Source organism: Rissa tridactyla, chromosome 1 (assembly GCF_028500815.1).
Source record: "Rissa tridactyla isolate bRisTri1 chromosome 1, bRisTri1.patW.cur.20221130, whole genome shotgun sequence".
NCBI classification, from domain to species: domain Eukaryota; kingdom Metazoa; phylum Chordata; class Aves; order Charadriiformes; family Laridae; genus Rissa; species Rissa tridactyla.
This window is the reverse complement of record NC_071466.1, coordinates 163948274-163967840: the sequence shown is the minus strand read 5'-3', so window position 1 is coordinate 163967840 and position 19567 is coordinate 163948274. Positions and strand designations below refer to the sequence as shown.

Here is a 19567-nt window from a genome sequence, read left to right as displayed (position 1 = left end):
TCTAAAAGGAAAAGTTGAAACAACTGGCTTTGGTCATTTTATGTAACAGAAGATTGTAGGAAAAACAAAGTTTTCAAATGTATAGGGATAGATGCAAAGAGGAATAGAATAAATTGTTGTCTGCAGTGACTGGAGGTAAGGCAGAGAATAATGAATATAAATTGTAGGAAGGGAAATGTAAGTTAGACATTCAGAAAGGTTTTTAATTAGTAAGGACATCTATGCACTGGGATAATTTATCTGCAACAATATTGCATTTTTTCATGAGAGGTCTTCAAGAACAGGTTAGACAAAGTACTGTAAGGAATAGTTTAGTATATTTTACCCCGCCTGAGCAGTCTCAAAGCATTAGGTGACTGAAGTTTCTTCATTCCTAGTTTCTGTGGTTATATCTGCTGCTTCAGGTACCGAGGGCTGTGGATGTGAATCCTGTGTCAGTGACAGAAGAGCTACCCTGTGCCAACCTGGTTACCACTGCCCCTGCTCCACCAGCTAAGCCACTCATTTCTGTACACTGTGAGAGTGAACCAGAATAGTTGATATAGCTGAGAACAGTAGAGCTTTGTCAGTATGGGTGGTTTTGAGTGGAATGGGTAAAGCAGCACTCAGGTGAGCAAGCCAGAAGGGTAGAAGGGGCAGGAATAGTTTTGCAGGAATCAGTGCCAAGTGGCTGGGAAGGGCAGTGGTAGGAGCTGGAAAAGGTGCATATCTGCATTATGGGGCTCCCATGGAGCTTACCCAGAACTTAACTGCTTCGGAGTTATTCATAGAATTATTTTTTTTCATTTGCTATAATAAAGTTAACGGAGTTGCTCCACAGCTCTGAGCTATGTAATCATTTCAAAGCCAGAAAAATTTGCAAGGCTTAGTTGACTTTGAATGGAGTATGATTTTACAATAGACACCCTCTTCTGACATGTCAGCCCCATCCTAGATTGCTGAGGGAAGCAGGGAAGGATTTGTGCCCTCTTGACATTTTCAGAGGTCGAATATGAAGTCCTCTGTCATGTTGCCAGCCCAGAGAGCTACAACCCAGTGCTCGTTTCCAGAGGACTAGTCATGAGAGACTGAAATTGTTCCTTACAAGATTCTTCCTGTAGCAGTTTTGCATTACTTGCTATTTAATGCGTATGTGTTTTAGGGGAGAGTTTTTCTTTTTTTTTGTGCTCAGGGATTGTTTTCTTCTTGCTTTTGTTCTTCTGTATGCAAGAGTTTTCTTGGACTACTTGTAACATCAGCTGAGCTGCTGCAGTTGACTTTCCTGACCATTTGCTATGGTCAGGGAAATGTCACTTAAAGTTCATGTGCTGCCTCTTACTGACGGCAGAGGTAGGCAGGAAGGGGACAGTAAAGAATTACTGTCGTGCCTGCACATTCCGGTGGTAGAGAGCTTTTGAAGGCTCAAGAGGAGGTCTGCTTCGCTTGTCTCCAGAGCAGATTTTTATACTGATTTATATATTGTGTGGTATTTTTGCTGAAGCGTACCTGAACTTCTGTTTCACTTTTCTGTGGTACGCATGCAATGAAAGAAACACATGTTTAAGTTCAAGCACGTGCATATTCACAAGCAATTAATGCGATTTGAAATGAGTACGTCCCAGTGTTATTTGTTACTTGCTTTTCATCGAAGTGTGATGGTCAGACTGCCCAGGAACTGATGTCTCAGCTAGCCAGTGAAGTTTTTTCTATTATTTTTGCAGTTACTGCAAAACCGTATCTCTATCTCTACTTTGGTTTATCCCAAAGTGCAATCAGTGCACTCCCATTTCATAGCTTGCGTAACTTTCTCTGCTTATTTCTCTCCATAACCAGATTGTATGAAACTGTCTTTAATCTGAACAGGAACTATTTGCCTCATCGTTGTAGGGGTCTGTATACTCACTCGCTATGGTTAGTTTCCAGTTACTGTTAATTTATTCTACAAATTATTCTTCATTCACTTCTGTAGTCTGAATCGCATCTATGCTCTGGTGTGTTCAGAATTCATGAATATGGACTAAATTCTACTTTTTTACCCCATTGATAGGAACCTGGAGGGACTCTGTCTATATTTCACAGAACATGTGTCTGTCTTAATGCTTTGTCTTTGGCTACTCCATTTTATTCTGTAGGAAAGAGTTTAGAAGCCTACAGATGCATTAGGAGTAGTTTCTTACATTGCATTTACGCAAGGACTTTTATTTTTCAGTAGTCTTTTGAGATTTCATTATGAAGTTGCATTTGAGAAATAGTTATTGGTCATAAGTGGAAAATGAGTATACTATATTTCATAGGACTTAGATGCAATACTTTGGAGTTCCTAACTGTACAAGTTCAGATTTCTGTCTCCAAAAGGCTTGCAACTTATCTTTAAAGCTGAAGGTTTTTAACTTTGCTGTTTAGCTAGATGGCAATTTAGAAACTTCACCGTGCAGTTTTAAATATGAGTATTTCAGAAATATGAAAAGAAATTACTATGTTCCCTTCAGCTAGTTCTGAATACAAGCCACAATGTGATTGTTTTAAAAAATAAGCTACTTTGGGGATTCGGGAAAACCATGAGGAGCTAGTGACACTTACTACAGCTGAGTTAGAACTAATGTCACCCTCTTTCTCCGGTTTTACTGTGGGACGTGAGCTTTGTGTGCTCCAGAGGAGCCAGGCAGAGTGAGAGATTCCTCCAGGGTTAGTACGGTCCTGGACAGCAGAGGATCCGTTTCTCAAAACATGATCTGTTTTGGCTCTGGTTTTATACTGGGCCCAAGGGGGCGAGGAGGTCTGTTATATGGAGAGCTGCTGTTAATTCCTCAAGTCTTGATTTTCTGTCAACAGGCAGATGTACTTTCCTGTCCGAGTGTTCCTGTTCTCACGATAGTTTCTTTTATATAGAGCAGTATATGTGTCCTGTGGACCTGCAGAATTTGCAACCAGCCCTTGCATGTACACAAAACACAGGTGCAGAGTAAGGAAAGACTTGCAGCTTCCTTTGACATTAAAAGGTAGTAAAGAGGATTTACAGTTCATTAAGATCCTCCTCCATCCTTCCAACACTTTCATGTATCTCTTCAATGTTTCAGTGCCATTCCCTTACTTAAGGGTCCTGGATATCGTACTCTATGTTGAAGCTTATAAAAGGCATTTACTGCGGGGCTGGTTTTGACTCATGTTCTTGGACCCAACTTTGTGAACGGTGGTTAGTGCAACTAGAAGTGTAGCCCATATTACTTTCTTCAGTAGCCCACAAAAAGTCCAGGTCAGCTCCTGTAGCTCCTGTGCTGTCAAATGGGATATGTCAATTCACATCACTTTATACCAGCTGGAGATCTGGTCCAGTGTGTTGAAAGATGCAGGAGGCAGTTGCCGCGGGGTATTTGTTGACTTAGTTGGCCTGAAGGGACGTGCAGTGAGAGAACTTCCATCATTCTAATTGATTCCCTAAATGTTTTTCTCTCAACAGCTCTGAAAAGTCCAGCTGCATTTCATGAACAAAGAAGGAGTTTGGAGCGGGCCAGGGTAAGATGCAATGTGCTCTTTAATGTTTTGGGGAAGTCAGGAGTTGTATGGTGTTGTGGGCATCCTGTAGCTGTTAGTGAGATGCAGAAGGAAATCGTTCATATTCTGGATGTAATACAGCACTATGCAGTCAGAGATGTATTGGATGGGATGTTCTTCAGCTTGTATGTGGTGGTGGTTAACCCTCCGTGAACTAGGCGTGCCTAAAAGCCAGTGAATATGGTGCCTGGATTTCCCCTGGAGTCTTCTTTTTAGAAGTCGCTGATATTCTTCTTCCCCACTGTCCATATACTTCACGTTTTTATTTTTATAGTGTCTTTTTTGTCCTTAAACGCTCCTATCGTGTGGAGCTCAGCTCCACCTTTGAGGAAAGTGCATGGTTCTCTGTTACCTGCACGTGCACTTGTTTATGTAGGACATTAGAAATTGAAAATTTAGTAGAGAGAATCCCCCACAAAATCTTGTAACATGAAATGGCAGAGACTTCTGGCTCTATAGAAAGAGGAAGCCAGATGTCACACTTCGTGCGGCACCTTTGCTAACTGGGGGGTTTCTTGATGATTTCTGTTCCTCAAAAGGCCTCTAGGGATATTTTTTTTTCTGATTAGCCTGCAAGGGAATAAAACCTGTTATGACTGCTAGGCTAAGTTTTGTTTTAAAAGCGAAAGCAACAGAAGTAAAAAATAACAGCTGTAAGAGAGTGTTAGCACTTTAAGCTCTGTGGAAGGCTTGTAACAGTGGACTTTTCATTAAGTCCGGTGTCCCAACAGCTTTTGTTTTTTCCTCCTCTTATTTCCTAAAACCTTCTTATTAAGTCAATATTTTTGGTGTGGGCAATTGAGCAAGTATGGTGTAGTTTTCTGATTGACTTTAATATTTGTTTTCTCTGAAGGCCTGTTCTGATGGCCAGTACCTACCAGTCTGTTACCCGCTGTTCCCAGATACCCGTTTCTGGGCTGTGTAACGGGTAACGTGCTCAGCCTGGACAGGGTTGTCTCTGTACATTGCTCTGTAGTGCATTCTCCAAAGACAGAGCTGAAAGCAATTCTGGAAACTAAATGAGTCTCGTCATGGCATTTAGATTCTGCCTGACAAGGGAGTGCATGGAGTCTTTAGTATGCCCAAACCACAAGTCAACCCTGAATGTCAGCAGTATATGAAAGTTTTTGCTGTGAACAATGGAACCAGTGCATATATCTTTAATGTAAAAAGAAATGTCTTGAATTTCACCCTGACTCAAGTTAATTGTGTTGCATAAAAGGGGAAAAAAGGGCTGTAGCTCTTGAGGAAGTCCTTCCCAGTTTCTGTTCTGTGGGGCAGCAGTGCACCCTTATACTGAGGCAATGTACAGTAGAAGGTCATCTTTAGAATAAGCTTATTTTCTGGGTGCTCTGGGACAGAAGATATGCCCCTTCTCTGTTCTGTGTTTATTTACATCTTAGTAACAACTAAAGATGGTTGTCTTTCTTGTTTGTGCTGTCCAAGATTACCTCACTCCTGTGTCTGATCAACTGAAATTGGTTCTTGCTTGTCTGTTTTTGCTGCAGACAGAGGACTATCTGAAACGGAAAATCCGGTCCCGGCCAGAGAGATCAGAGCTGGTTAGGATGCACATTCTGGAAGGTATGGCACATGCTAAACAGGAAAACATCAGCCAGAAACTTGATTGTAACTACTTATTTAACTGCTTTCTATTTTGCTGCTGACCCCCACGTCTTTCTTTCAATTAGAAGCAGGCAGACGATCATGCCTGTTGCATGATTTCTTGGGAGGGATTCAACTCTGCTTGCATGGACATTCTCAGAAGAATCTGTTATGTGAATTCAAAATTGTGCAGTTTTGGGTAGCTGAGAGCAATGGCATGGAATGACTGTGATTGTTCTTCTACTAAGGGAAGACATTGTATCCAAGAGGGAGCGAGGCAGATTTGATCTAATTAGTAAGCACCTCAGTTTCAGAGAGGGAGTACTGTGCGGCTGCTGACTACCACATCTTTGGACTCAACTGAAAGGGAAAAGATGAAGGAGAATTGGATGACAGCAGTTTGAGAACAGTGAATTTGTCCTCTTCTAGACTTACAAGGACTACTGTAGTTATCTTTATAATGAAACTACACATAATATCTTCGAAGAGCTTAGTTATCTATTGTTATCTGCAAATATTTTTCTGTACAGTTATCTACTGTTAGCTGCAGTTACCTTTCTGAATAGAGGTAAAGTACTGCTGAAGTGCATAAGTTGACCATTGCTGGATTGATGCCATTTTATTTACTTTCCCCTGAACAGAGACCTCAGCTGAACCCTCCTTGCAAGCTAAGCAGCTGAAGCTAAAGAGAGCCAGACTGGCAGATGACCTCAATGAGAAGATAGCGCAGAGGCCAGGTCCCATGGAGCTGGTGGAGAAGAACATCTTGCCTGTGGAATCGAGCCTGAAGGAAGCCATTATAGGTAAGGCCAGAGGAGGATCTATGTTGAGGGCATTTCCCACAGGTGGCTGTGGTTTGTTATCAGTTCACCTGCCTGTCTAAGGGAGCACAGTCCCATGGTTGCTCTTGTTTTGCTGTGTCAGAATCACAGACTTTCATCCCCAAGGATTCTAAAAAGCAGAACTCCCTCTGTCCCAGTATTCACATCCCAGAATAATGTGAAAGCAATTGCATACCCTAAAGACTTGAAAGACTGTTGAAGATTGCATTCCCTAGATTCTCTCCTTAAAAATCTCTCTCATGATAACATGTCAGCAACCTTGGTCAGGGAGAACCCACTGACTTACTCAGATCAGGGAGAGGAGACAGAATATAAACAGGTGTGATGAAACAAAAGCTGTCTGTGAACTTAAAAACTTCAGACGATTCAACTCCTTTAAAAATAAACCAGAACAGATGTAAATCATGCCAGTGCCATTCCAAGGGCCAAAAGGAATGCTGAGGAATAGCCTTCCCACTGCCTCAGCAGTGCTTTGCCCGTCTCCCCAGACTGAGCGATCTGTGTATGTCTGTGGTTATTCATCCCCTCAAACATGCACAGCTACTTTAAAGACAAATGGGACACAACTGTGAGCAGGATGGAATATTTTTCATGAAAAAGGAAAAGGACAGTGTTGTGGGAGAGCCTGCCTTCACTATTGCACAAGAAGTGGTTGAGGAAGAGGAAAAGTGAACTTGTGAACTGGACCATTAGAGATGTGGCTTCCTTTTGACTTTGACATCTCTTTGGATTTCTGTTGCTTTTATGTTAGGTGCAAATTATAGTATTTTCTTGCTTACCAGGATTAGTTTGAGATAATGTAGTCTAAACAACATTAGTGCATTATGGATGTACACTCAAGTGAACTTTATCTACTGGACATGTAGATAGACAGAAATGCTACTAGCGGTCAGGGCCACCACTTAATCCATAGCCCTTGTTGCTTGTAAAACCAGAGGACAATTTGGGATTGTGTGTTGAAGAGGCTTTCTACCTTCCACCACATAGAATGAACACCAAAGAAACCATCACTCAACCTTATACTGTCTAACCTTCTTCTTTGTTGACAAATCGTAGTCAAATAAGCTGTGCCACATATCTGGGGTTGGGCAGAGTTAAGTAGCTCTTTTCTTCCTGAGATCTTCTAGGAAGAAGATCTTTCTGATCTTGTCAGGCTAAGAAGCAAGGGAAATGGTTCACCCTAGTCTGCATCGTTTTATTCTACTGATAGCAGAGATGAATATGAACACTTTAAACGGATCCAATTTGGGCTCTGTTCTCTCATTTTTACTTGGTGCTTTAAGCACAACTCAGACATAACTCTCTCCATGCCTTCATTATCTTTGTGAAACATCTAGTGTCAAGTCAAATAATTTTTTATTCCACTTTAAAGACCACAGTTGATGTTTGTATTTCTAGTTGGACAGGTGAACTACCCAAAGGTTGCAGACAATTCCTCCTTTGATGAGGACAGCAGTGATGCCCTCTCCCCAGAGCAGCCAGCCAGCCATGAGTCTCAGGGGTCTGTCCCATCGCCGATGGACTCCCGGATTTGTGAGCCTCTCCCTAGCACCACTGGCACATCACTAGCTCAGGTGAGAATGTGGTGGCCTCCTGCAGTGCCCTGGAGCTTCACAGCTACTGCTGATTTGTGGCAGAGGATCCAAAAAAGGGAGACTGAGGGATCCTTGAAGAGTATAGTCTGTGAGATTTCACACGGGGTCTGTGTGTTGTTGGTGAAGTCCTCTGTTCATTCAGAAGCTCCTGTAGTGGTGCCGTGTGGGGAAGGGGCGTAATCATTACTTGGTGATACAGCCTGTGTTGGTGTGCGACTGATTCTGGCAGGCAAAGCTGGGAGATACCCACGAGGGGTCTTGATTCCTTTTCTGCCCTAAGAAGTTGTGCTGCTTCTCAGGGGCAACTGAAGCAGTGGGTTAGAGGAGTCTAATTAATGACTTGAAACCTGCGCTGCTTTCCTGTAAGCACTTGCTGCTCTCTTCCTGCGCTCACTTAAACTGTTTCCCTCCTCATATGTGTATTCATTATGCTGTTTTCTGTCCCTGCAGGGTACATCCCAATTGCAGATTAGCGCAGACTCCAGTGAAACACTTTTCCTACCTGAACAGCCACCCCCGCCTCTACCACCTCCACCTCTTCTGCCTCCTAGTCTTACCAATGGAGCGGCTCTTACTGCTGCCAAGCCCCCACCAACACTCATTAAGGTACTATTTTGGCTGGTTTCTTCATTGTTGAAGGAAGATAAGATGGTTACTCTGAAGAAGGTTTGGAGTTGGGAGTATTGTGTTAACAGATGCAAAGGAAGGAAAACTTATTTCTCACTACTGTCTGACTCTAGTTGTAACATATTTAATAGTTTTTTCTGTTCCATGACATATTTACCTTCTGTAAAATGGGTCCTGGATACGAAATGTTTTGAAACAGTTGACATTATCCATAATTAGGGTCAGTGTGTCTGCACTGGATGAGCAAGCGACCTGGTGTGCTGGGAAAGATGACCTGCGTTATGGTGCAGCGTAAGCTGCTGTGGGTGCTGTGACTATACTGTTGCCTGAGTAAGACAAGCATGGAAAGACCCTGAGGTCAATTCTGGAGAATTTTGAAATGAAAATCCCAGTGTGCGTTCTGGTTTACATGGGGTGTTATCTTATTTCAGTGTTTTCATTCTTATTTGCTTCCTCCTTTTCTTCCAAATAGCAAAGCCAGCCCAAGTCTGCTAGTGAGAAATCTCAGCGCAGTAAAAAAGCCAAGGAGTTGAAGCCGAAAGTCAAGAAACTTAAATATCATCAGTATATTCCCCCGGACCAAAAGCAGGACAAGGGAGCTCCTCCCATGGATTCATCCTATGCCAAAATACTGCAGCAGCAGCAGCTCTTTCTCCAGCTTCAGATCCTCAGCCAGCAGCAGCAGCAGCACTACAACTATCAGACCATCCTGCCAGCTCCACCAAAGTATGGGTCCTAAATGGCAGCTCTCTCCTAGGAAGCATTTGCTTCCCCAGTACTGTTGTTAGAGACATTGTGCTCTGGGTGTGTGGTGTGGCAGTTGGGTGTGTAACGCACTCGATCTCGTTACGTTACAGTGAGCCACAAAAAGGGCTGGTGTCAGATGAATCGGACAAAAGCAGCTGAAGTGAGTTGGTTGGCAGGGTAAGGGGCAGGGATATAGTCAAAGGCACTGGTGTGCTTTAGTGTCTAGGGTGGCACTAATGACCCAGATGTTTCTGAACATGGTTGTTGACACCGAGGGCCTCCGGTGCCTTTCCACCTTGGTTTTGATGCCTTTGTTTTTTCTTTCCCTGCAGGCCTCCAGGAGAGCAGCAGAGTGGTGCCAGCGCCCCTGCTGTACGCAATCTCTCTGCCACAGTCAGCAGCACATCCTCAGTATCCTCGGGTTCCAGTGGACTCATGCGACAAAACAGTAATGCTGCAGTGGGCAAGCCTGGCCCTCTCCCTGCCAACCTAGATGAGATGAAGGTAAATGTCCTGTGAAGCTGCACAGACCTTTTTTTTGCCATTGTCAGTGGAGAGGGCAGTACTGAGCAACGTTGCTGCCCCAAAGCAGGGCTGAGGAGTTAGTCATGACAGTTGGCGTTGCTACCCTGCAGTCTGTACCTGAGGGACAGGTTGTTGGCCTGCAGGAGGGTCAGTTTAGTCCTTTGCCCCATGGTTATGGTAGCTGTTAATAGAGAATGTATGTTCTCTTAATGTTGCCCTCTTTTTTTCCCTGTATCAGGTAGCAGAGCTGAAGCAAGAGCTGAAGTTGAGGGCCTTACCTGTCTCGGGCACAAAGACGGGTCTGATTGAGCGTCTCAGAGCTTATCAAGAGCAGAACGGTGCAGCCAGCCAAACAACCCCCACTCCCAAGCCCAACACAGCAGCTGTTATCCCAAAAGCTGCCGAAGTGGTGGTAGCCTTCCCAGCTGCCAGGCTGAGCACAGGGCCAGCCTTGGTCACCACTGGCATTGCACCAGCAGAAGTAGTTGTGGCCACAGTCACCGGTGGTGGCGTGATGAAGTTTGGCAGCACAGGCTCGACTCCTCCTGTCTCTCCAACTCCTTCTGAGCGCTCGCAAATGAGCACAGGGGACGAGAACTCGGCCACCGGAGACACCTTTGGAGAGATGGTGACTTCACCCCTGACCCAGCTCACCTTGCAGGCGTCTCCAGTGCAGTTCCTGGTGAAGGAAGAAAGCTCCAAGTCTGCCTCCTGCAGCATAAATGCGGCACCCAGGTCGGAGCGGTGCAGCACTGGTAACAGCAGAGATGCAGAAGTTAGGGACAAGGACCAGATGCTGCAGGAGAAGGACAAGCAGATCGAGGAACTCACTCGCATGCTGAAGCAGAAGCAGCAGCTGGTTGAGATGCTTAGACTACAGCTAGAGCAGGAGAAGCGCTCTCAGCAGTCCCTACCGGCCCCAATGGCTGCAGGAGAAGGAACAGCCGTTGCCTCCAACCCAGTAGCGTTAAGCACCCAGGTCAAAAGTGAAAATGGTTTCCTGAGCTGCCAGTTTGCAAATCAATCCAGTGGCCAAACAGACCAATTCAGCCCTGCACCAACAGCTAGCCAAATGGACACTTCGAATCCAAGCCCAGTGCCAAAGAAAGCCGTGATGGTGAAGCAGGAGGTGCCAGCCGCGGAAGCAGAGCCGCCGTGCCAGTCCCACAGCCCGCGGCTTTTCCTTGGCCAGCAAGGGAGCGCCCTGAGCGACCTCATCAAGGGCACCCCTCCCCCCACCCTCATCACCGACTCCACAGGGACCCACATCGTCCTCACCGTGACCAAGCAGAGCACCGAGAGGCAGGGCCTCTCGCCCCAGGGGAAGGCAGGGAGTAGCTGCCCGGCCTTGCAGGTAGGCAAGGGTTAGATCACATCCCTGCTGCAGGCAGTTGGGTTCCTCTCTCTCCCTCTTCCCACTCCTGTGGTTCAGGTTGCCACAGGATGACTTAACGTGGTGGAAATTCAATGCAGTAAATACTAAAATGGCTGAGTTGCTTGCTGCGATGGCTGGTAGATCGTGGCTTTGTAAAACAGAGCAGCGTAAGCAGATCTTCTGCAAAAAGACTGGAATTTGACAATGAGGAACTGTGTACAGCAATGCATGATTGACTGTGTGCATCACAGGCTGTTCAGCATTCTTCCAAACACATGCTTCTGCTTTTTGTCAGGCAGGATCTCAGGCTTGGAGGACAGGGGTTTGTTGCCACATTTCACTACTTTTTGAAACAACAATTATGCCTCCAGTATTAAAAAAAGCAGGGTTTATTTCATCTCTTGTCCTTTATTAGAGAGATTGTAGTCTGAGTGATAGATAGGTCACCTTGTCCACCAAGAGCTGAAATCAGAACCTGGAAGCAGACTTTTTGCTTTTTGACTGCTCTTTGTTTTAACATGTGTCAGTATTTCAGTGTTAATGGAGTCTTTCATCAGAGATGATCTACTATTCCTCTGTTGGCATCAGCTCAGCACTTAACAGAAGTGTTCTGAGTATTTCTTCCAGGAAGGCATAAATACGCCCAGGTTTCATGACATAAGTCAAACCCTGGCATCTTCCATGGCATCAGAGAAGATTTCCATTCTCTGCTGCTACATTTCTTGCATGTTCTGCAGAGCAAGTGGCAGTGTCTGCCATTAGGGACGAGCACTGAGCAGGCTGCATTTGCTGTGTAGCCGGTGAGATGCCAGTCAGCTGTCTATCAGCATCCAGTGTCACGCTTGATACCCCAGGGTATCTCACCTGAACTCCAGCCAGTGCTCCAGAAGGGCACAGGTCCCGTGTCAGGTCTACCAGCCCTCAAGAGATGTCATGGATAGCCCAGGGATTTAGACTGGTACAGCCTCCTCTTTTAGGACTCTGAATCCCATCCCTGTTTAATTTCTCTGCTTGGTGAAACAGAACGATTGACTGAATTTCCTAAAGAATAAAGAGTGGGGAAGAACAAACTTCATAAATCCTTTAAGAAACACAAGCCTTGCTCTATGTTGTGTCGGGGGACTAACTTCTCACGGATGCCCTTTTCTTTCCAGAGAGTACAATCATCACCCTCTAAAACTTCCAGCCAACCTCCGTGTCAGCTACCTGCAAGCACCCCTCAGCAGCCCGCGCAGCAGCAGAAGCAGCAGCCCATGCCGCAGCAGAAGCAGCAGCAGCAGCCCCTGCAGCAGCAGCCACCCAGAGGACTAAACCAATCTGTCAGAAAGGTAGCTCGCTGCCTGCTCACTTTTCTTCCTTGTTTTTCTTTGCCTGCTGCTGGGATTTGTAGCAGCAGTGGGAAGGGGACACACATGCACAATCCTCGTCAGAGACCATCAACACAGCAACTGAGATCTCACAGCAGCTTCTGCCACAGCTTCCAGCTGCGTGGAGTGTTTGGTTTCTCAGCTTGAATGCGGCAGCAGGAGGGGTGCCTGGCCATTGCCTCTCCATTCCCCTGCCTCCTGCTGCACTAGCTGTGATGGAGAGCGCATCAAGCGTGAGGTTTCAGGAGCTCTAGGTGTCCATGAGGTCTTCCCCTGTGGGCTCGCTTGGAAGTGATGTGAAGGCTCTGTAGCAAAGAGCTCTGGGCTAAACCCCGACAATTTACCAGCTTCTGCCCTTTGGGCCCACATCGGGGCAGAATACCAGCTGGTGTTTTAAACAAGCATTCTCTAACAATTAAAAACAATGAGAAGCCAGAGTGGGCAGCCTTGGTTTTCAGTGGTGTCCCCGATTCTTGGAGTGCTACTCAACTGAAAAGGTGGTTACTGTGTGGGGAGAGAGTGTGGTGGCAGTGTGTCTGCTACTGAAGGTGGTGTATGAGCTCTGAGAGGGGCAAAAGGATGTGACCTTTTGCCCTCTGATACTAATGAACATGTTGTGATTTCCGTTCTTGTGCCTTGAGCGTACCTGTCAGCCATCTCTGTGTGAAGTGAAATGATGGGTCAGGAAAGAGAGCACCTCTGGCTTTACTGCTTCTCCAGGCGATGGCTGTAACGAGGCTCTGCTCTGCATCTCCTCCCTTTCTAGCCCACGTCAGGGATGACTTAGCTCTCTCTCTAACGTGTAATTAAGATAAGATACAGAAAGATGATGAAGAGTTTTTAGAGCTTGGAGATCCCTCTGAGTCAGATCCTGGAAAGGATATGAAGACAAGAATCATTTCTAGTGTAGTCGGAGTGGGTTGTCCACTTTGTAAAAGGTCAGTACCTTGGTTTGCTTTGGGACCTTTGAGGAAATGCAGAAGGTAAAATGAAGGCACCTTTTCCCTCAGACTCCTTGACCTTCTGTGCTGTGGAGGCATCTGTAGTGATTCTCGTAATTAATCCTTTTGCCTCCCTGTAGGATCACAAGCCAGGTCTGCAGGTGGTCACAGGGCAGCTGCCCCACACCATATTGTCTTTCTCAGCACCTCCAAACTTGCAGCCCTTCTTCCCCAATTGTTTCCACAAACGATCCTTGAAAACTGGTGCTCCTGGCAAAGCCAGCCCACGCAGTGTGTCCAAAAAGGTACCCTCCCAGCACTTCCCAGTGGCCTGTGCCACAGTGCCAGTTTCCATCCCCTCTCAGGAAGAGAGGAGACCCCAGAGCAGCTCTGACGGCTGGGGCCTGGTGTCGCTCCTTTACCTGCAGGTCACAGAACAGACGAACAGGTTTCCAGGGAAAACAGGATGGGGAAGAACATCAACACGTACAAGTGTTAGAACTGGCATTCAGCTGCTGCCCGGGGATCACTGCTCCAGGGCAGCAAGCTTCGGTGTGGATCATGCACAATTGCTGAAGAGGGCAAAGACCTGATCCACGTTTTAATTTTTCTTATGGGCAGTTGTGTGCTGATTCATCTGGTAAAGCTGAGTCACTAGCACCACTTCCTGCAACACTTGGGGTTTCCTTTGGAGGTCTCTGGTGCTGCCGAGTGCTCTGGTGCTCTCCGCCCACCATCAGGCTGTGAAACTTGGTGCTAGGGAAGCGTGGTTGTGTCCCCAAAACAGGCACTGCAGAGGGAGGTGGGTAAAAGATAGGTCCTGGATAATTGCGCAGAGTAGGCTGAACACAACACGGGAAGTGCCCTCTCTCGCCGAAGAGCTAGAGGAATCCCCCACTTGGACAGATGAGGCTCTCCCCATCCAGGAGCAGCCCGGGGGCGGTTTGTGGTGTGGTTGCTTTAGCGTTAGAAAAATCAGCAAAAGATTTCCAGCTGTGAGTTGGAGGGGAAATCTGTCTTCCTCCCCTGCAGCCGGGGCAGAGTGCACAGCGTACGCAGAAGCAGCCAGGCTGCTGGGAGCGGAGCACTGCAGACCTCTGCAGCGCGCACCGAGGTGGGGTGACGGTCTCTCAAAGCAGCTGTGAGACAGGAGTTGATGTGGACTTTCCCCTGATCGCCCCTTCTGCCTTCATTCTAAACAGCCCTCATCGCAGCCCGGCTCTCCTGCTGCCCCTTCCCCATCCCAGATGGACCTGGAGCAGCAAAAGCATACATCGCTTTTTGGAACTCCTCCACCTCCTCTCCCTGTTCCCTCGGTCCCCATGAAAGAGCCACCAGGCTATGAAGAGGCCATGAAGCAACAGCCAAAGGCCCAGGTGAGAGCAGTTCTTCTCCATGGTTTCCTTGGAGAGCAGGTGAAAAGTTTTCATTGTAAATCTGTTTAGATTCCTGATCTGGGCCAGTAACAGAGAATGGAGACACATTTGCACCTTCCTAGCTGAATTCCTTATGGAGGGTTTGGGGCAGACTCTAAACCACGGGTAGAGATCCCAAATATCGCTCACTGCCTGGTGAGTGTTAGTACAGCAGCTGCAGGCTGTCCCTTCCCATCCGGTAACAGCCTGGGGTTATGGAGGGTTCTGGTACCCGTGCCTCCGAATGCTCATTCTTGCTAGATAACAGCTCCATCCTTGGGGTGAGGGAGCGGCCAAGGGTGGAAGCTCCCCTGGTAAATAGGAAGCTAATCCTGCACTCGCTCTCCCCAGGAGAACGGCTGTTCCAGCCAGCAGATGGACGACCTGTTTGACATTCTCATCGAAAGCGGAGGTAAGGAGACAAAGCCAGCGTTTCTCATAGTCTTTGGGTTTGAGCCTGGGGATTGTAGAGCACTGAGGGGAGAGTCTGCCATGGCCGAGATCTGTGCTTCTGTGTCCCTGCCAGTGCCTTTAGCATTGGCAGTGGTCATTGAGGCACCGAGGGAGATGTCAGTCAGGTATTAGAATCATAGAATCATAGAATCTTCATGGTTGGAAAGGACCTTTGAGATCATCAAGTCCAACCACACACACACAGAGTGACAAAAAAAAAAACCCACCCAAAAAAACCCCAACCTACAATCTCTGCCACTAGAGCATGCCCTGAAGTGCCAAATCTACACGTTTCTTACACACCTCTAGGGATGGTGACTCAGCCACCTCCCTGGGCAGGCTGTTCCAGTGCCTGACCACTCTCTCAGTAAAGTAATTCTTCCTAATATCTAATCTAAACCTCCCCTGCCGCAAATGATGCAAATGATGTAATATGATGCAAAGCTTCTTGGTGGCTCTGCTGCATCAGCTCTGGGCACGTCTCTTCTGCGCTACTGGACAGAGCTTGAATTCCCCAGAGGCGGGCTGAAAACTCCACATAGCAAGCCATGTGTGGGCACAGGATGGGCTTCCTTATCCCAGTTGGTGGTCAGTGGTGGCTCAGTCTGGGGGGTCCCTGGTGCCCTGGTGGGTGGGAGAGACCCTTCTGGTGTTCAGCCAACCTTCTCACCCTGGCCTGCCTGTTTGTTTTCTGTACAGAGATTTCTGCTGACTTCAAGGATCAGTCGTCCCCAGCTGGGAAAGAACCACCCGTGGCCCCAGCCTGCTCCCCACCGCCCAGCAGCCACCAATCCTCAGAGCTGGCGGTGCCAGTGTCCTTGGGGCAGCCTGTGCCCGTGGGCCGGCTGGAGGACTTCCTGGAGAGCAGCACCGGCCTCCCACTGCTGACAGCAGGCCACGATGGGCCGGAGCCCCTGTCCCTGATTGATGACCTCCACAGTGAGATGCTGAGCAGCTCGGCCATCCTGGACCACCCGCCTTCACCTATGGACACCTCGGAATTGCACTTTGCTCACGAGCCGTCCGGGGGCATAGCCCTGGATCTGGCTGAGGCTAACTTGGACAGCATGGACTGGCTGGAGCTGCCAGGGGGGCCTGTCATGAGCCTGGCTCCCCTTAGCACTGCGGCTCCCAGCCTCTTTTCCACAGACTTCCTTGATGGACACGATCTGCAGCTGCACTGGGATTCTTGCTTGTAACTCTGTGAGCAGAGACTGAAGGGAATGGGAGTGGGAGGGCACAGGCATGTGGGGGGAAGAGGCCAGTCAACCAAAAAAAAAAGGAAACGAGCTCCTAGTATTTGTACTCCTCCCCCAAGAGTGTCCTTCCTGCACGAAGCCGGCAGTGGTGGCAAAGGCAAACCCGCTGGCAGCGGGCCAGGCCAGGGAGAACGGCTCCTGAGGGGAAGGAAGAGGCCACAGGATCTCTGGGGCTGGTGGCCTCCTGCCCCCTCAGTGCAGCCTCACCCAGCTCAGGTGTGAGAATGGAGCCGGCAGCCTCTCTTCCTCCCAGCAGGAGCAGCGATGGCAGCGCATGGGTCACGGTGCTGCCGGGCACGCGTTCCCTCACGCCTGGCAGCAGGAGATAGCATGACTGGGCCTGAGCCGTTTCCAGAAGCAGCACCCCACACTTTGCTGGGATTGGCAAATAAACGGGGTTGTGCTCCCCCCCCAGCACCTTTGGTTTAACGGTTGCAGAAGGGGATTCTACCTCCGGAGAAGGACACAAAGGCAGGAGCGCTGGCTGGGGGCCCGGAACAGCTGCCCTCTGCCCCCACCTGCCGTCTGTCGGGGAGGGTCTGGTCTGCTGCAGGGCTGTGAGGAGCTGGGCAGAACAGGCACCTTTTCCAAGCGTAGCCAAAGGGAACAAGGGTTCCCCACCAACCTGGTAACATTTAAGCTGGTTTCCCAAATATTGCTGAGCTTGGCAGAGGGCAAGTTGCCTGCTTGCTTCACTCACTTTGGGCTGCAAAACAGATTTTTAAGGTGCTAAAAAATCCAGGTTCCTTTTCTGTTAAAAATCTAGCCTTTGCTGCCCCACACCTCTGGCTGGGCCTAGAGTCTGGCCTTCAGGCACACCCCCTCTCGTCACCCCAGCGTCCCCAGCACCTGCGACACTCCCCCCCTCCCCGGTGAGCAGGGCAGTCAGCCTTTTGGGCTGTCCTGGGGCACGGGCAAGGGGCACAGCAAGCAACAAGCAACATATCATTAGGGGCCACGTGCAATCTGTCTCCTGCCTTCAGCTGTGCTGGTGCCTCCCTGCAGCAGGTGCCCCCGTGGAAAGAAGCAGCTGGGGCTGTCAGAGCTGACAGGCCAAGGGAGGGGAAGCCGCACTGCAAACCGGGCTGGGGGTGGCACAACACAGGCCCTTGCTCGGTGGTGTGACCGTGAGGACCCTGTTCTGGGGAGAAGAGGGAGCCTGAAAGCAAGCGATGGGCAGTACCCACAGCCCCTCCCCCCAGAGCCATGGCAATGCTGTTCCTTGTGCGGGGTTTTGCGTTGGAAACGCAGGCCTGTGGCTCACTCTCGTGTGCTGTTACTCCCGTCACACTTAAATTCCTGTGTGTGTTAGTAGGAACTCGCCACCATATTGACCAGGTGAGACATAGCCCAGCTGTGCCCCACGCGGCCGCCTCGCCGCACGGCCACCCCTGCTTCGGCCCTCAGCTGGGTCCGGGCTGCCGGGGCTGAGGGAGGCAGCGGCTTTGGAAACCAAACGGCCTGAAGCGCTGACCCTGCTGAGGCAATGGCAGGATGAACTGCCATCCTGTTAACAGCTCCTCAAGGATGCTGTTCCCCCTTTCCCAGTGCTGCCGGCTGGGGAGGGTGGGCACGTGCTGCTCCCCTGCCCCGTCGGTACCTGGCGCTCTTCTCAGGGGGAGGCCTCGCTGCGGGGCTGCGGGTACCTCTGCTCCACGGCAGGGCAGGGGAACGCCAGCCCCCGCGGCGACGTGCTGTCAGCCACTGAACTGGCAGCCGGGTGGGGTCACGCCCGTTCTGCAGCTGGGAGAAACTCCTGCTTTCCTGAGCCCTATTTGCTTAACTGCACGGGGAGCCACTTTCTTAATCATTTGCAGGGGGAGCCTGCTGGCAGCTTCCTTCCTTTCTGCCCCCTCTTCCCAGTTGTAAGCAGGTCAGAGCCTCTTATCTGCCACCCTCAGTGTCCAGGTTGGAGAGGACATCCCCCCATTCCCCGCCCCCCGCCTGCTTTCTGTTGCCCAAGCTACAGGGTCATGTCCTAAAAATCAGAGTAACTGGGACTGGTGGACGTTCCCTTCACCTCCCTGAGCCCTCCCTCGCTTCCCTCCTGGTGCAGCCCTGCTCCATTTTGGTGGTTGTGGCAGGCACGCTAGGAGCAGCTTTGGCTCCCCCCAGGGCAGCTGCCCAGCCGTGGGACCAGGTGGGCACAGGGGGCAAGAGTTTTCTTAGGAGGAAAGCATGTGGGGGTTGGGAGGATCTTTCAAATGCTAAGGGGAAAAAAAGGTTGAGGCTGCCTGTTTGTCAAGCAAAATCAGCTGCTTTTAGCCCACAGTGAGCAGTAGCCCCCCCCCCCCCCCCCCCAAACCAGCTGTGTGATGTCTTTTGTACAAATAATTGCAAAGCTGCAACCAGTAAATAAAGAATGAAATTATCGAAGTGCAATGAGCTCCTAGAGGAAGGTGGGAGCACTCCACCTGCAGTCCTGGCCTGCCCCATCCCTGGTTCCTCGCCCTGGGCCAGGCACCCCGGTCTCTGTTGGCAGAGAGCTGCCCATCCCCGTTACTGATTTAGCCCTTCCCCAGGGGCTGCTGGTGAAAGGCTGAGCTCACAGCTGCTCCCTTCCACCTTCAGTGGTGAAACTTCGTAGGAATTTAATTAACATTGAATTTGCCCAATGTACTTGAAATTGGCTGATGGGCTCAAGAGCCCTCAGGGAGCCCAGACAATACAGAACCACGAGCCTGTCACCTCCTGAGAGCCCAGCTAACCCTGAGCCCCTCTGCACAAGGGGCTTGTGCCAGGAGAGCGAGTGAGAACCCTGTGCCCGGGGACAGAGGGTGCCTCATCCCAGGAAATATTAGAAAGTCATTTCCCCAAGCAGTGCCCAGAGCAGGCTTGCCCAGATCTCTGCTTTCTTACTATTATTTGTTTGAATAATAGTTCAATAGTTCTTTGTCGGAAGAGGTATTCCCCGGATGTACATTTTTGCACCCCTTGGGAAAAACAAAGTCTGATGTTCTGCCTCTACCTTGAATGTAATCCTGAATCTTTCTGCTGTAACCACTACTTGTTTGTAACGTGTATTTGACTAGCACGCACTCTCCCTTCCACTATGCAGCAAACGGCGAGGGCTGATCAGCACCGTCTGAGACAGATGGTGTTGGGGCATCGGATCCAGAGCGAGTATTCAACTGGAAAAGGATAAAAGTGACAAGTTATCGGGGGAGAGAATGGACCTTTAAATTGAATTATTTTTTCAGTTACAAATATTTGAAAAAAAAAAGTATCCATTTTATTAAAAAAATTTCAAACAGCCACATGCTCAAAAACTTCTCTGCTATGCTG

General features: G+C 48.9%; 1 protein-coding gene across 1 annotated transcript in view; it reads left to right on the top strand.

Moving 5' to 3' along the window:
* Positions 1-19523, top strand: part of MRTFA (myocardin related transcription factor A) — a 50262-nt gene extending 30739 nt beyond the window's left edge. The window contains exons 3-14 of the mRNA XM_054219709.1: positions 3437-3492; positions 5040-5115; positions 5778-5939; positions 7377-7552; positions 8024-8179; positions 8673-8926; positions 9280-9451; positions 9711-10826; positions 12002-12175; positions 14358-14531; positions 14922-14982; positions 15723-19523. Of these exons, the coding sequence (XP_054075684.1) occupies positions 3437-3492; positions 5040-5115; positions 5778-5939; positions 7377-7552; positions 8024-8179; positions 8673-8926; positions 9280-9451; positions 9711-10826; positions 12002-12175; positions 14358-14531; positions 14922-14982; positions 15723-16222 (3077 nt within the window). The 3' untranslated portion in view covers positions 16223-19523. The remainder of the gene's footprint in view (positions 1-3436; positions 3493-5039; positions 5116-5777; positions 5940-7376; positions 7553-8023; positions 8180-8672; positions 8927-9279; positions 9452-9710; positions 10827-12001; positions 12176-14357; positions 14532-14921; positions 14983-15722) is intronic.
* Positions 19524-19567: the final 44 nt, after the last annotated feature.